The following is a 15,845-nucleotide window of genomic DNA, read 5'->3' on the forward strand; positions in this document are numbered from 1 at the left end:
GGAATGTTTTTGTGATCGTGGTCGCACGCATGCTGTGATTGTTGTTTATCTTATGATACGTATCTTTTTACTTTGTTCGCTTTATTTTCATAACCATGTTCACTTCGTGTGAACAAGTTCCCTGCAACCCCGCTGAGAGTGAGAGGTTTGGTTTGCCTTGGAAACGCTTACATACTTGAAAATGGCGTCCACTGTTAATGTAATGAAATTTGTTATGATTTTGTTGGTTTGTCAGTACCAAGTTATGTGTGAGCACGGTGATAGTGCTCCTAGTTCCACAACAAACGACGAGCCTCACAAGCAAACAACCGACGAAAACAAGAATTTACCAGAAGATGTACCAAACCCCACAGGAGGCGATGGAAAAGATTCAGTTAAGGACGACGAAAAGAGATCGGAACGAGACCTTCAAACATGTATCCTTCCTAGTCCAATATATTGCAGGTTACAATACATTAGCTGCAAAATGTGTTTTAAAAATTCGTAACGTGTGTTGGTCGATATTATAATCTAGCTAGGCCTTGGCTACATGAATTCGTTAGTTACGTTATATAGGCCTATACCACAATATGCACCAAAACGGTGGTATCAAACTGTGTGATATATGCTACAGTGGCCTACATTAATCTTTCAAATATTAACAGCACATTTGTATATATATGTATCTCTGGTGTAATGAACTAAATGGTTTCATATGTAAATTTATTAAGTCAACATAGATTTACATTTAAATTGATACAGGTCTGTTTGTCATCCTTAACTTGCAACCTGTTTACAACTGTTCTCAGTTAGGAAACTTTACCTGCAAAAGAGAGCTCAACATATCGCAGCAGTGGACAGTCTCTTGGAGACTTACGAATACGAGAAGACCTATCAGATGGTTGACCTGCTGATTACAAGAATGAGAACTGTAAGCTGTATGCATGTCCTTTAATGTATAATAATAATAATAATAATAATCGGCAGTTATTTTTACGACGCTTAAGCGACCACAAATGTGGGAGAAGCCCGCAAGGGCTTATGGATTACAACTTACACGTCGGGTGGCTTCCAATTCAACATTTAACTCAAATTTTGGAATCTTTGCAATTTAGAAAGTCCCTAAACATGCTAGGAAGACAGATAGTTGTCACCTCTGTTCAATATTTACCAATATAATTGCACTCAAAGTTAATTATGTTTATTTAAACTTTATTTATACTTTATTTAAAGAGGAAAACTTGGTTAGCCATAGCTCATCTTCCCCAAGGCCCTCATAAGAAAACATGACAAATGAAGAAAACATTTTAAGAGGAACTACAAGTCTCCTCCAATGCGAATTTGTTCAATTTAATTGTTAAATCTGACATCTGGATGAGGTGTGTTTATAATGGAATGCATAATGAAACTTTAACCCTAAAATTCCACAGTACGAAAATGCAAGATCAAATTGACTTACCGAACTGAATTAAAGAAATCATTTGGCCATTTTTTGGGAAATTGTTTACTGCCAAGTAATATATCTCATTGTCATGTTTGGCAGTTGAATGAGTACAGTACATGACTCATAAAGCATAGCTTGAACAAGTTTTATGATATAAAACACATTTTCTCTCTCTGTCTTTACTGTGGAGGTTCCTTAATAACAAGTAAAATTCTAATTTTAATTTTTATCAATACAGTAGTTGTAATTTATGGCAAAAATTTCAATCAATTTCTCTGGCAGAGAGAGTAAGAAAAAAGTTGTTTCTGAACTCAGTTTGTAACTTTGTACTTAATTATCATCATTATCATCATCACCATGAGGTCATCATTATTAGCCCCAAATTTTAGCACTCTAAAAGGTTGCTAGAAGTTTCCAAAAGTTCTTTCCTAGAGACTATGACCCTCCAACTTACTCCAAGTCATTGAGAATTATTCAAATGTCTCAGTATGGATCACTACTTAGGAATCTAGTATTCTGTGTGTTGAAATTCAAGCACAGGTCTGTGACCATTATGTGATATTCTGGCATAATTTGGGGCAGTATTAATGATCTTTAATTAGGATTGGCACTAACCACGTTTGACTTGACATGAGAATCTTGTTCTTTTAACAAATATTTTATGTGGATTATCAGCAAAGGGTAGTTTCATCAAATTAGAAATGCTATATTCTGATAATAAATTAATACAGTAATTAGTTAAATTACAATTTTGTCAATATTTTATGTCTGACAGGTAGTTGGCACATCCAGGTCAACTCTCGTTCAGAAAGGATTTGAACCAGGGATGTCTTTCCCAACAGATGAAGAAACAAAAGAAGGTAAATTTGGCTCCTCTTAAAAGACAAGTGTTTTCTTCAAAAGGTCTATTGCCTGCAGAAGGCTTCCTGCCGTTAATACTCTCGTTAAAGGTCACCAGTAAATATGCTAGAAATCAAGTAAAGGTTACTCATGCTCCACCTTCAACAAGCATGTTACTATCACCCTCAAAAGTATGTTTTTCCTCCCTCAAAAAATTTAATTGGTTGATGTAACACTTTGAAAATGTCTGAGAGTAATTGGAAGATGCAAATCCATGAGGAAAGGAATTTTCAAATGTTATATAGCAAATTTTTAGCAGAAATAAATGCAATGCTGTTATTGAATATAAAGAGTATTTAGTTTGTTATCTATGAATTTAGGATGCTTTTACAATCTGATGTTGCCTGAAGTTGTTTCAAAAGTTTTTGCTAAGTGTGTTACATCAAATTTGATCATGATACCAACTGCACAGGTTGCTAGATCTATGATAAAGGTTGCAAATCAGCCTTAAATTTTGTGCGATTTCTAATTCTGCATTGATCTTTACTGTATGTATTATATACTTGCCAAGTGCTGGAAAACCGACCATTATTTTACAAAATGATAAAGAGTGTAAAAAAGGTACATATTCCACTCTTATTAAACCCTGATAAATTTGTGGTTTCAAGTTTCAACACTCAGTTGCAGTGTAAAGTTCACCATATTTCTGTGTTCTGATTTATGGTCCTATAGTTTACACAAAGTTATCATGCAGACAAGTTTGGATTAGATAAGCAGTAAGCTTTGGATACTGTAATCACCCTTATCATCAATGGCTTGTTATATGTTTACCTAAGGGAAGGCTTATTCCATTGTGTTGGTGTAATTCATTCATATATAATGTAACCTATAGGTTGGTTTATTGTGCTGCATCAGCAAGTAACCATATATAGTAATCCCATTATTACCATTTATGAACCGTGCAGACTACTTTCAACAGCTGTTATCTTTGATATCAGTATGTATCCACTGTTTATGGAACCTTTTAAGTATTTCAAGATTTCCATCCCTACAATTATGGGACTTACCCCCCCCCCCCCTCCCCGTCTCCACCCAAACATCAGTGTGTAGTTTTTCTATAGTTTCAAATTGAAGTAGTCTAGGTGCTACTACATGATATAACTTACATACTGAAACAATGAAAAAGAAAAAAAATCAGATTTCATTTCATTATTTAACAGTTTTCTTAAATGGATGATGAGTAGGTTAGTGTGTAAGAGATATACATGTTATAGACTGGAGTAAATTTATTCAGATCTTAATCCTGTATGTAACAATGATTCTTGACTTACATCTTACACATGCACTATTGATATTTCAGTTCATGCACCTGACCTTCAAGATTTCAGATATGACTCCAAGAAAACCTGAAAAGATTACAAGAATCAAAATATCCCACCTAATCATTCACATCTTCGATCACAAATTTCCATTGGAGAAAGTTTTTTTGCGGCTCAAGACATATGGGTAGGAAATGCATCTGCTTGTTCATGGAAATGCATTTAACTACAAATAATCTAGGTGGTGTTGATACTGTAAAAGGGCATTGAAGAAACTCCAAGCCCTGTATTAATACAAAGTAATTTATCTTGAATTTCTATTCTTCAGCACTGTCTATTATCATGGAAAATGCTGGCCTTTTTGGAGATATGGCATTAAAACTACCAGAAATTACCCATGCCTGTCTTGAGAAGAAAAAATCGGATGTTGCGAACATATTGAAGTGGGCTATTACATACAGTTCAGATGTTGGGTTTTTGGATGAATATAGTACCCAAATGTTCAATTTGGTAAGTTTTTTTCTACATTTGACAGTCTGATTTACAGAGAAGAACATTGCATTTGAAACCCCAGGGAGAAGAAGCCTGTGATGTAAAAGTTGAAGAAGCTCTATCATGCATGCAATAGCCTGTTATATCTGTATACCAGATCCATTTCTTGATTGATTCTAAGTAGGGCAGGATTATAGAATTTTAGAAATAAAATTCCCAAATTACAAATTAGATTTCCATATTATCCTCATTGGCTGGAATGTTTAGTTTGTTGAATACTTTTGTTTATATATATATATATATATATATATATGTATATTTTTTTGTTAAATCTAGGCATCCCAAGAGCTTAACATCATTCCTAAAGAACCTGGTTTCTTCAATCCTTATCGACAACAGTTTCAGGTAAGTTAAGAAGACTTTTTTTTATTCATTGATCAGCCAATGGTAGAGAGAGGTGATAATTCTTCCTTGGAGTTCATTTTCTGCACTTTATATGCAGTTCTTTGTTTGTATGTATGTTTGTTTGTAGGTTTGTAAATATCTATTGCTTCTCAAATATTTGTTGCCTAAGTAACTGCAATGTTTATTCTCTTATCATCTTCATCACTTTATAGATTGTTGGAGTTTATTAGTTTGGATCAATCTGTTCAAGGAATTTCAAATTTCAGATCGAATGTCCCATTTTCTGAACTAAGAAAACCCTACAGAAAGATCACCTGCATGATCCACAAGTTTGGGCTCCGCACTGAAATTGATACAAGGCATTCATTTCAAACATAGTGTACTGTACTGTAATTTATTTTGACTGCTTAAATGTAGCCTCCAAAATGAGGTGGTTCAAACTAGTCAATGTCAGGTCTCAGTGAAATAAAATCCAAAGAGATAGAAATAAATGGACAGTCGATAACAAACTGATTGTGTAATGAAACATCATCTTTAGCCTAATTTATAAAAAGTTACAAAGCCTGATGTTTCAAGCCCAGCATAATTTTCCTCAGAGACATACAAAAACAAAGCATAAACAGAAGGTAGGACAGTTCATTGGTTAAGTTAAACATGATTAGAAACAGACAGTGAGGAGGATTGTTTTTTTTTATTGAGCTATATAAAGATAGTGAGAAGATTGCAAAAGATAAACTGAGTTAAAACAATGCAACAAAGAATCAACAGATAGTGGTTAAGGATTGAAAGAGAGTGAAATAGGCATCGAGTAGCAGTGACCCTCCGAAAATTGAGACTATTAAGTGACTGTTGTGACCATTAGTGTTCTTTACAGTATATTTGAAGTTAAAGCTAAATGTATTCCTTGAACAAGAAAACATTCCATTCCTCCACTTCTGTTGGGGAAGAGTCTCTATTTGTTATGTTCACCCTCCCAGCTTTGATGATGCTAGCTGTTCTCTACATACATCAATATACCAATTTGTTTTATCTAAGTGTTTTGCAGAAATGCAAGTGACCTCCATTATTTTAAAATCAAAGCACATTTTTCCTGTTTTCAGCCACCCCAACCCTCTGGAGACAAAAAGAAGAAAGCAAAATCAGATAAAAAAAGAGGACCAAGAGTCACAAAAGTTGAATTATGAGCTTAATGGACGAAATCATACTAAAGTGGTACATCTATTTGGAAGATATACACAGGGGAAAATTCCATGATGAAATGTATGTGAACTTCAACCAGATTTTCAGCAGCTAATACCACATGCAGAGCTGAATTCAATGTTCATTAAATTCATGAGTTCAGTGCAAGTTATTCTGTTAAGGTTACAGTGGAGAGCATCACTTGAATAAAGTTTAATAGACGGCTGCAGTAAATATTTGACTGTGTCGCCTCACTTGCATAATTTGGTTTGCCAAGCACTATTTCCGTCCATCGTGAAAACTTAAAGTTGCCAACGAAAAGTTTGTTTGAAAATCCATTTTGTCAATGTAAGAACACATTATGAAGTTTTCTCCAAGAAATTGTGACAAATACTATGAGCAATAAAATGTAAATAAGTTCTCTATCAGCAACAAAGCAAATAACATTTGTGACCAAATTCATTGGAATAATTTGACCTCTGATAGCTTATCAGTGTTGCTAGTTAGCTCTGATATACAGTACTTGTATTGACCTTGTTAAAAACAATTTTCATGACTGAACTGATGAAATACTGATACCAGTATACCATGGGGGGAGGGGTGTGGGGAGGTGGGGATAGAGGGGATTATATCCCCGCAAATAAAAACTTTTGCGGTGCCCTTCTCGTGTCCTGCCCCCTGTTTTACAAGTTTTACTTCCGTGTACCTCCAAATTGTGCTGATTTGAAGCTGCTAAAAGTGCTGGAATTGTTCCCTTGGCTCAACTTGGGGCCCTATGGCGACCTCCTGGACCCCACACCAGGTTGGCTCCTCACTCCACATTCACCTACGGGGCCAGCTGCCATTCTCCCATTTTATGCCCTCCAAATATTGTTATCATCTGTATGGTCCACTTCCAAATGTCTGGTGATGCCACTGGTTGAAACGGGTGCCTATACCACTTGTTTACAGGATAGTGTTGAAAAGACGTCTGTGGCGTGAAGTGTCTCTGTTATGATGCAACTTTGTGCAGTACAAATGGTGTTAAATTTTTTTATCATGATAGCCCTGATTCTTAATATAAAAGGTAGAGGGACATGTTAGACAGAGTTATGAAAATTAACAAACTAATGGATCAAAATAAACATTGTAGAATGCATAAGCACTGATGAAAAATATATATATAGAAATATATATCATAAAACTTGCCCCTTTTTTTTACAGGTAAATATCTTGAAAGTTAATACTGGTATACAAATATGACCAATAATTTTCTTTTTTGTTGGACAATGATATGACAGAGGAGAGTCCACAAACTGTTGGGTGTGGATCCAAAGGAGGGTCATAACAAGTTTTGGGTGGATCACAGGATTTATCCATACATTTGAAACTTTAATAAATGTTAGATTTGGACCTAGATGGAGATCTATCAAGGTATTTATGTAAGATTAAGTCCAGTTTCTAACCTTCCATGCATTCTGAACATCAGCTCAGAGGGGTGGGGGTCGGAACGGTTGTGGGCCCCGAAAGTCTGCTGTAAGAAAACGTGTCTTACGTTAGCTGTCGCAAATGCAAAGACTGAAACTTATTCAATGAAAGTGGTGCTAGAAATCGATTCGTCACTTGACGATTAACAACACATAACCTAGATAAGTAACCATTAATGGAATATTTGCTTTGAGGCAGGTTTGCAAATAATGTACAGAGGATAATTTAGTGGTCACATTTTGTGTGGCATATTTCAGTTTTAATCCATTTTATGTTACATAAATACTGAAAATAGTATGCTTTCGTGTACACAACTTGCCATACAAATTTGAATTATGAAGCAATTTGCCCACTTTGCATAGCATTTTGCCATGTGACCTGGATAAATTATTCATGAATTTTAGGATGTGGAGAGGTCATGCCAGCCTCCTCTGACCCCACATAACCCCGATAAAAGGAGGGCAATTTGACCGCTTTGCATAGCATTTTGTGATGTGACCTGGATAAATTATTCCCTGAATTTTAGGATGCGGAGAGGTCATGCTAGGAGGGGAAAAAGTTTCACCAAATTGTATTTCATTGCTGGAAATACAATTCCAGAAGCGATATAATATCAGTGTCAGTTTCAATTTTTTTTATAGACATGCTTTAAAAGCTAAACACCAAAAGTAATTGTTGAATATTCCGTTTGTCTTTACTACGGTGGTTCTGAAGGGGCAAACTAGTTGCAGACTTAACTTGTTGGTATAACTTGCATATTTTTGTAGACTTGCTGACTTATGGTAACATAAATTAAGCCTACAACTAGTTTGTCCCCTCCGGACCACCATACTTTTCCATTATGACCTAACGTCACCTAAGTTCCATTAATAAAATATACTTTGCACTTACAGTGTTGAACTGTTCCTTGACCTGAAATTGCCGGTTTCTATTTTAGAATTAATTTAATGAAATTTTCCAGTCTTTTTGTCAGTCATATAGCTAATATTTTCAGTCCATTGAATGGTTACCTAATGACAATTAAATTGTGTTTGTGCCTTCCTCACAGATTTGAAAGAAATTTCTCATATTAATGAGAAGTTATTAAATTATTATTAACAATAATGTAGGTTTGTTGTATTTTTAAAATTATTTCCACGTTATATTATTTGTGTCATATTTTGTAGTAGTTTGCCATTACTCTCACAATCAAAGATGGCAGTCTATTACCGTTGTGGTATCAATTGAAAACTTTAGGGGGGTGTGTGTGTGTGTTTAGGAGGGGGTGGGGGGAGGGGCTGGTGCGTCAACTCTTCCATTTGATGTGACATACAATGCAATTTATGCTCAATGAACTTATCCAGTGGTTTAAATTTATTGTTAACTTGAAACTGTTTTTTTACATGTTCATTGTACACATCGTGTCTATTACTGATTTCAGTAATTGTTTTCATACCATTACAGCTGCTATGCAAGTTTTGTCACCCTATCCTTCTACTTTTCCTTCTTCAAAGTTTTCAAAAGAAATTTAAATTTCTGAAATTATCAATTTGAAAAGAGTATGCCTCACTCTTCACACTTTTGTGATTAAACATTTTGGCATGAATAAATAATGACAACTGAGTAATTGCTCGCAAATAAATTTTGTTTGAAATCCATTTTCTTGTGTTGGATACTATTAATATGTTAAAGTAAGAGGGCCTGACGTTTTGATCCTCGCAGGATCTTCTCCAGAGGCTGAACAGGGTGAACACAGAGCCTACAACTAGAAACCAACAGGGGAAGAGGATAGGTACTACCTCTCCTCTTGCCCCTGTTGGTTTCTTTTTTTCTCTCCATCCCTCATCAACTAATCCTCTTATGTCTTTATCATTTGTGTTCACCCTGCTCATAATTATCCTGTCTGTGTTCTGTGTGTGTATTTATCCCTAATGTTACTGTAACTAATAGTCATTCAGCCCCTGAAGAAGATCCTGCTAGGATCGAAACGTCAGGCCCTCTTACTTTTACACATTCTCTTAAACAGGCTCTTTAGGGGATAAGCATTTTGCTAACAGTTTTGGTTTATTTTGATATGATTAATATTCAGTGCAATAGAAAGCTGTGAATTGCTGTTATAATATTTTTAAAAAATCCAACCCTTATTAAAAAGACCACCAAACTTCCCATTGGTCTAACTGTTACACTTATGATCCTGCAAGGGGGAAACGATACTCACTCAGTACCTCCCTCATCTCCAACATAAATCGGTGGTCATTAAACTATTCTGTAGTTTTTTTTTGTTTTTTGGCAATCAGCCGGGAAAGTCCGACACGGGGCGCAATTTCATAATTTTTCATGCACCTATCTGTATCAGGGGGTTGGGGGTTGGTGATACAAACCTACCAACTAGCCCCACCCCCCTCCCCATGGCCACCACCAAAAATGATTTGCCTGCGAATTTTGTCTTGGAAAATAAACTTGTATAACGTTTGAAGGGGAAATAGTTGTCGGGAACATATCAAATCTCCGGATACGTCACTGTCGGGCAGACCCAGTTATAATTGTTCATATTGACTCAATTGCGAGATTATTATCTCTAACTTTTGACGTGTATGATCTCAAAATATTGACGTTTTATCTCGAAAATTACAATTTTAATGCAGTGCAGGGATCCTTATAACCACACTTACTATTGTTACGTGTAATATAGGCCTACAGGGAGTAAAATGTGGATGAAACACCGACATTTTGAAACACCGACAATTTGGTCATAAAAACAACAAAGGCGGAATGGAAACATATTCAAGATAAAAAGGCACTGTTACAGTCGAGATAAAATAGTCGGGATATTATTGCAACATAGGCCTACAATGTTAATCCCCCCCCCCCCCCTTCACCTCGCCAAAGTCGATATTTCGAAGAAAGGGGAGCCGATAAAGTATTCCAGGTCTGAGAATATAAATTAAATTTCGCAAGAATAGGAGAACTCTGATGATAAAAATAACTCAACACGTGTACCTTGCATCGCTGAGTAATTTTTATAGGCCTATGTTAATTCGTGTTCAATATCGCCGCCTGTGTTTCTCTTCTTGCCATTACTATTTTCATTGATTGTATATTTCTTTTTCATTTCAAATTCTAAATTTCTATTCTGCAATTTTATGTTCGATATCCGAATTTCCTTTTCTGGGAAAAACTTTTTCCCTATGTAATAAAATAGTAATACGGTACTAAAATAGTAAAACATTTCAGATGAAAACAGCAACAAGTCATGGCTTGTTCCAATTATGAGGAAATTCGAGACAATTCCACAATTTACATTCCATGTAAAATCATGTCCGCTTGGTTTGTCGGGAACAATAATATACATTCACAGGGTTGAACATGTCAGTATCCAGTGTCCCCCCCCCCCCCCACCCCCACCACCATTTCCATTCTTCGTACTTTATAGTGACGCCCATGATTGATGATACGGGTATGTTATACTTATAGTCGTGTAAAATTACATGCGCAAGGCGCACTTTCATGGGAACAATATTCCAAGCGCGTATTGAATGACATAAACTCCTTGTTCATACGGAGATGTTGCAACTTCCGTGTGTCGTTCATGGTTTACGAGACTGCATGTCACACTGCTGATCAGTGAACAGTCCCAAAGTTGTGCTTAGTCACATCTAAATAATAAACGTTTGTTATTTCGCCTTAGTCAAGTAATGTTACCATTGACAGTACAGGCTAGCTACAAATGAACGTACTCCAAATGCACGGCTCTCTAGCCTAACGCTAAGTATACGCAACACGAAGAATTAAATAGCGCGAGTAAGCTATGTAATTGCAACTTTAGAGAAGATGGCCACTACTATGGCTGAACATATTCAACATGTTCAGGAGCTTCGTAGATTCCTTCGAGACGAGTCTTTGTCATCCGTTGTCTTCCACCGATTGTATGAAACCTCGAGGTAGGCTAAGCAAAGACTAGGGGCTTATGGCCTAACGCTAGGCTAAGGTTAGGCCTAACTTAGTAGGCTAGGCTTAGTACCACAATCTGGTCGCTCCAGTTTTGATCCACCAATGTAGGCTAGGCCTAGGTAACAATATGTTAGGAGTAGCCAAAGTTGGGCTGCTCTTCTCAATTTTGTGAAAGGAAAATATGCCTTTTCAAAATAGTTCCTTATTACTGAATAGGCTAGGCCCCAAGATGTAATGCCAAATACAAATATTTCTATTCTCTTTCAGCTTACCTCTCCTTTATTGTGTCTAATTTGCTAAGTTCATTGCTCATTTGTCCAATATAACTGTCTGTCCATATGTGCTTCATAATGTTCTTAGTTTGTTTTTGTGTCAGTTAGCCTCTGAAGAGATCTTGCTACTGCTAGGATCGAAACGTCAGCCATCTAAACTTTTATATATATTTCAATTAGGCTTGACAGAACTTGTGACAGTGGGTACACCAAGGCCTACATGTGTTGCACATGGCCTTTGGTTGGCAACCGAAAGTTCACAAAGCATTCAACGGCCATTTTTAATGGCTTGTCAAAATAGTAGCCTATGTATATTCACACAGCTTACACAACAAAGTCTCTAATATGTATGTGTCTGCAATACAGCAGCGATGTAACACTGAATTTTATGAAAGTTGGCCCTATTTTGACCAAACTTCTTAAGATAGGTATGAAGTTTTACTAAGTAGTTTTGTGAAACATTTAACAGGGAATTGATTGATGTGATTAGCTTGAAATGTTTTGTCTTGAGATTTCAAATGAGCTAGTTCTATCACATTATGTTGTTACATTTTGATAAAGAAAATCATTAACTGATGCCTCTCATAAAGTGAGTAAGACATCCATATGGTTAAATTTACCATCTATTGGCCAAAATATGGAAACCTTGTAAACATGATTACAGCAATTTAAAAGTTGGATGTGCTTGATATGAAGTACCATATGGGAATCCACTTTAGTGAGTATTGCCAAGGTGTTTGTGGAGGTCAAAGGTAATTTGCTGCCAACATGGTCAAAGGATAAAAACCTTGTATCTGCAGTAACTCCAACAAAAGTAAAGCTTGTGGGAACCGCTTACATGGTATGTAGATCCACTATAGTAAGTATTAAATTATTGCATTTATTTTGTTGAGGTCGACAGAAATCCAAGTTAAAGTATAAGAGCTTTGTAAACACTGGTCAGAACTTGATGTGTAACTGTGCTGAAAATATTTTCTGCAGTGTTACTTTGAATATTCTCATATATGAAAGTTGGAAACAAATCACTAAACCCCTTGTCCTTTTTGATTTCTTGCCGGGAGGCAGCAGGAATCTATGTGATGGTGGTGGATTGTGTGTATGTGACACTTGCTTATAAACACAGTAACTTGAAAAGTTCATGGTGAATTAATTTGATACTTGGTATGTGGATCTGTCTAATGGGGACCAAGAACTGGTTTCTTTTCTATGAAGTTCAATGGTCATTTGGGGTCAACAGAGGTCAAAGCTTGAAAACTTTGTAAACAGGATTTAACTCAAAAAGTACATCTTTGTTGAACATCATACTTGGTATGTAGATCCAGCTTGGTGAGTACAAGAAGCCTATTGAAATTGGTGGAAGTCAAAGGTTATTTGTGGTCATCCTAAGTACTTAGAGTATGTATGTAGAACCAGCTTAGTGAGTGCAAGAACCCTATTCTAGAAGGTAATTTGTGGTCAACTTAGGTCAATGTCTGTGAAACCTTGTAAACATGATATAGTTCTCAAAAAGTACATATTTGTGGAACTTCATACTTACAATAGTATGTAGAACCAGCTTAGTGAGTGCAAGAACCGTATTTAATTTGGTAGAGGTCAAAAAGATTACATGAGGTCAACATCTGTCTAAGTATGTAATTCTTGTAAACATTTTAACTCCAAAATGACAGCTACAATTAATCTGTGAGTTCTATGATGCTATGCTTTTCTATTGGTGAATATAGTGTGATCAATTTCAGCTCAGTTTAGTTCAAGTTCATATTTATTTCTCATATGGCATACAAAACTGGAGTACAAGTAGTAATTAATGAAACTGAAGAATGATGATATATGATGGACACTTGAAAAACACAATGCTGTTCATCAAAGCTATTGACTAATTGGTGCGAAAAGAAAAAATAGGTTTATACACGATAACAATAAAAATAACTACTTGGTATTGTTACGGTCGATAATTATGAATGAGCATAATTTTAGACCCTTTTGAAATGCAGAGAATTATTTGATTAAATTGTAGAAGGAAGTTTGTGCCAGATGTTGTAAAAATAGGTATTGAGCTGTATCAGTGAATGGGCCCCATATAAAATATATCTTGAGTGATCTTCAGCTGTACATAAATAGTCATCCTGGAAATGAAATCAGCTTCAAGTAGGCGGTACTCTTGTGTGGGTGTTGTAAACAAACTCAAGTGACCCATTTTTCACATTCCGAGCTTCATGGGGTCAATGGTCTCAAAATTGGCCTTATTCTCTGTGCTTTATACTAAATGACTTTGGCTGTGGCAGTAAGTTGTGGAAATATTTCACAGTGTATAGACAATTTCATGTAACTCTCATTCATTAATAACAATTATTAAGGGGATGGTTTGTAGCAGACCTTATTAGCTACTGTAGCTCAATATTGGTAAAAGAATGTCCATTTGCTCATATATGTAGAACATCTTTGTGTCTATATATCACATAGGAAGACTGTTCTTTCTGGATATTGAAACTTGTTGAAATAAAAATTTGATACATTAAAATCTTTTCCAGTGAATTAATTGGTTGATGCCCACAAGTGAGTGCTAAAAATAAGAAATGGATATCTCTGAACTTTTCTTGATCTCACTTAATTTATTAGACAAATTTAATTCACTTGCTCTACATAAGTCAGATATGTCAAATTTTTGAGCAAATGATATTGCAAGGAACCACGAAGACAACTGGCTTTCTGGTTATTCTCTACCATTTGGTAGAGTCAGGACTGAAAATGGTTGCGGATGGTAATCCCTTATATGAGCTATGCTACAGAGAGGTTACATACTATGATTGTTCTCTCCAGGTTAATGACAAAGAGACTGCTTGGGTAGTGTGTTGCATTGTTTACTTTTTTTTCAGTCCAGATTTTACCACATTTCAACATATTTTGATGTAAAATATCATTCTTTGTCTTTTCATTAATAGACAAGGCAAGTCAGCCTCTCAGGATAAACAGAAAAAGAAGAAACCCAGCAAAGATGGAAAAGATGGAAAAGACAAAAAGAAGGAAAAGGTAGGTGGCTTGATTGTAACACTTCCTCCAACATAAGCTGTTAGTGTTACCCAACCACTGTTGGTGAGCTGGGTCCCCAGGTAAAAAGGTTTTGCATCCCGCCGTCCCCTTTGCACCCCTCATGTACTGCCCGATTTCCTGACTGGTCAGTTCGTCACCAATTTTTATAAAAATTTTGATTTCATTCCATGTCTTAAGTCTGATTGATGGACTCCATTAGTAACACAGACAAACCAATGCCTTAATAGTCAACTTAAATCACCAAAACTTACAAGCAGGGAATAACTTGTCTGTTATCGCATAGCATAACTCTTATCTAAAAAATGGGCATTTTGCTACACAAATGCAAAAGTGTATAGCAATCTCGAACACCTTAAAGGGTAGTGTTTTTCAATATTTTACGAGAACCAAAACTTGTTAACTTCTAACTGATACATAAAGTGTGAGCTCTTTAATTATTCCCTGATAATGAAGTTCTAAATAATTGATAAATTGTCACCTTCAGGTACTTATGTTATTAATTGCAATGAATTAAGCAAAGTTGGAGATGTAGCTCACGCCAGCAACTGTCCTGACTTTTTTTAAACTCTGTAGATATTTTTCAAAATCTTGGATCAGGTGTTGGGTCGATGGTAAGAGTCTAAAAATGTAAAAGAGCTTTTGCCAATTATTTGATAGATGGAACTTGTATTTCATACATCAACTTACAGTAGGCACAAGTCAAACCTAGGACATGCAACAAATGTAACGTTCAGATGTTTTTTTTTTCTCCCCCCCCCTCCCCTCTTCCTTCCACCTTGCAGGGTGACTCTGAAGACCAACTTGATCTCCAACCACCAAAGATTGAAATACAGAACAATGCATCATCCTTCAGTGTGTACACAGCAATTCGACAGGCCATTTTGGAACAAGAAACACTGACCAGAAAGTTTATCCAAGGAAAGATTGGAGAAATTAATGAAGAGACAGGTGAAGAAAAAGAGAAACTTGAGAACATCTTCAGACTACCGAAGGTGAGTTAACCTGGAGCATCATATGTTGTATGATTTATCTCACTGCGGTAGCTGTGCTGAGGTATCTCATTATGGCTGAGGTATCTTGTTATGGCTGAGGTATCTTGTTATGGTTGAGGTATCTTGTTATGGCAGAGGTATCTTGTTATGGCAGAGGTATCTTGTTAGATGAGGTATCTTGTTTTGGCTGAGGTACCTTGTTATGGCTGAGGTATCTGGTTATGGCTGGGGTATCTGATAATGGCTGAGGTGCCTCTTTGTGGTTGAGGTGCCTCTTTGTGGTTGAGGTATCTTGTTATGGCAGAGGTATCTGGTTATGGCTGGGGTTCTGATAATGGCTGAGGTGCCTCTTTGTGGTTGAGGTATCTTGTTATGGCTGAGGTATCTTGTTATGTTTGAGATATCTTGTTATGGTTGAGGTATCTTGTTATGGCTGACTCTTGTTTTGGCTGAGGTATCTTGTTTGGCAGAGGTATCT

At 36.2% G+C, this 15,845-nt stretch overlaps 2 protein-coding genes across 3 annotated transcripts in view; both read left to right on the forward strand.

The window, feature by feature from the left end:
* The first annotated feature begins 40 nt into the window (after positions 1-40).
* On the forward strand, positions 41-8,762 carry LOC139980236 (coiled-coil domain-containing protein 134-like). Its single transcript, XM_071991767.1, has 6 exons — positions 41-416; positions 789-910; positions 2,199-2,283; positions 3,911-4,092; positions 4,411-4,479; positions 5,580-8,762. Exons 1-6 carry the CDS (start codon positions 182-184, stop codon positions 5,661-5,663), a joined length of 777 nt encoding a protein of 258 aa, XP_071847868.1. The 5' UTR covers positions 41-181; the 3' UTR covers positions 5,664-8,762.
* A 1,822-nt stretch (positions 8,763-10,584) lies between these two features.
* LOC139980240 (E3 ubiquitin-protein ligase MYCBP2-like) overlaps positions 10,585-15,845 on the forward strand; it is a 69,408-nt gene continuing 64,147 nt past the window's right edge. For both annotated transcript variants that reach the window (XM_071991772.1, XM_071991773.1), the window contains exons 1-3: positions 10,585-11,045; positions 14,267-14,354; positions 15,158-15,367. In XM_071991772.1, coding sequence (XP_071847873.1) covers positions 10,936-11,045; positions 14,267-14,354; positions 15,158-15,367 — 408 coding nt within the window. In that variant the 5' untranslated portion in view covers positions 10,585-10,935. The remainder of the gene's footprint in view (positions 11,046-14,266; positions 14,355-15,157; positions 15,368-15,845) is intronic.

The sequence above is a fragment of the Apostichopus japonicus genome, chromosome 14 (genome assembly GCF_037975245.1).
Source record: "Apostichopus japonicus isolate 1M-3 chromosome 14, ASM3797524v1, whole genome shotgun sequence".
In the NCBI taxonomy this organism is placed as follows: Eukaryota; Metazoa; Echinodermata; class Holothuroidea; order Aspidochirotida; family Stichopodidae; genus Apostichopus; species Apostichopus japonicus.

Bases quoted from the DNA above. Each gene is read 5' to 3' on its own strand.
- LOC139980236 (XM_071991767.1), top strand. From the start codon at position 182: ATGGCGTCCACTGTTAATGTAATGAAATTTGTTATGATTTTGTTGGTT. The intron at 911-2,198 runs GTAAGCTGTATG...TATGTCTGACAG, and splicing joins TGATTACAAGAATGAGAACT to GTAGTTGGCACATCCAGGTC. The intron at 4,480-5,579 runs GTAAGTTAAGAA...TCCTGTTTTCAG, and splicing joins CTTATCGACAACAGTTTCAG to CCACCCCAACCCTCTGGAGA.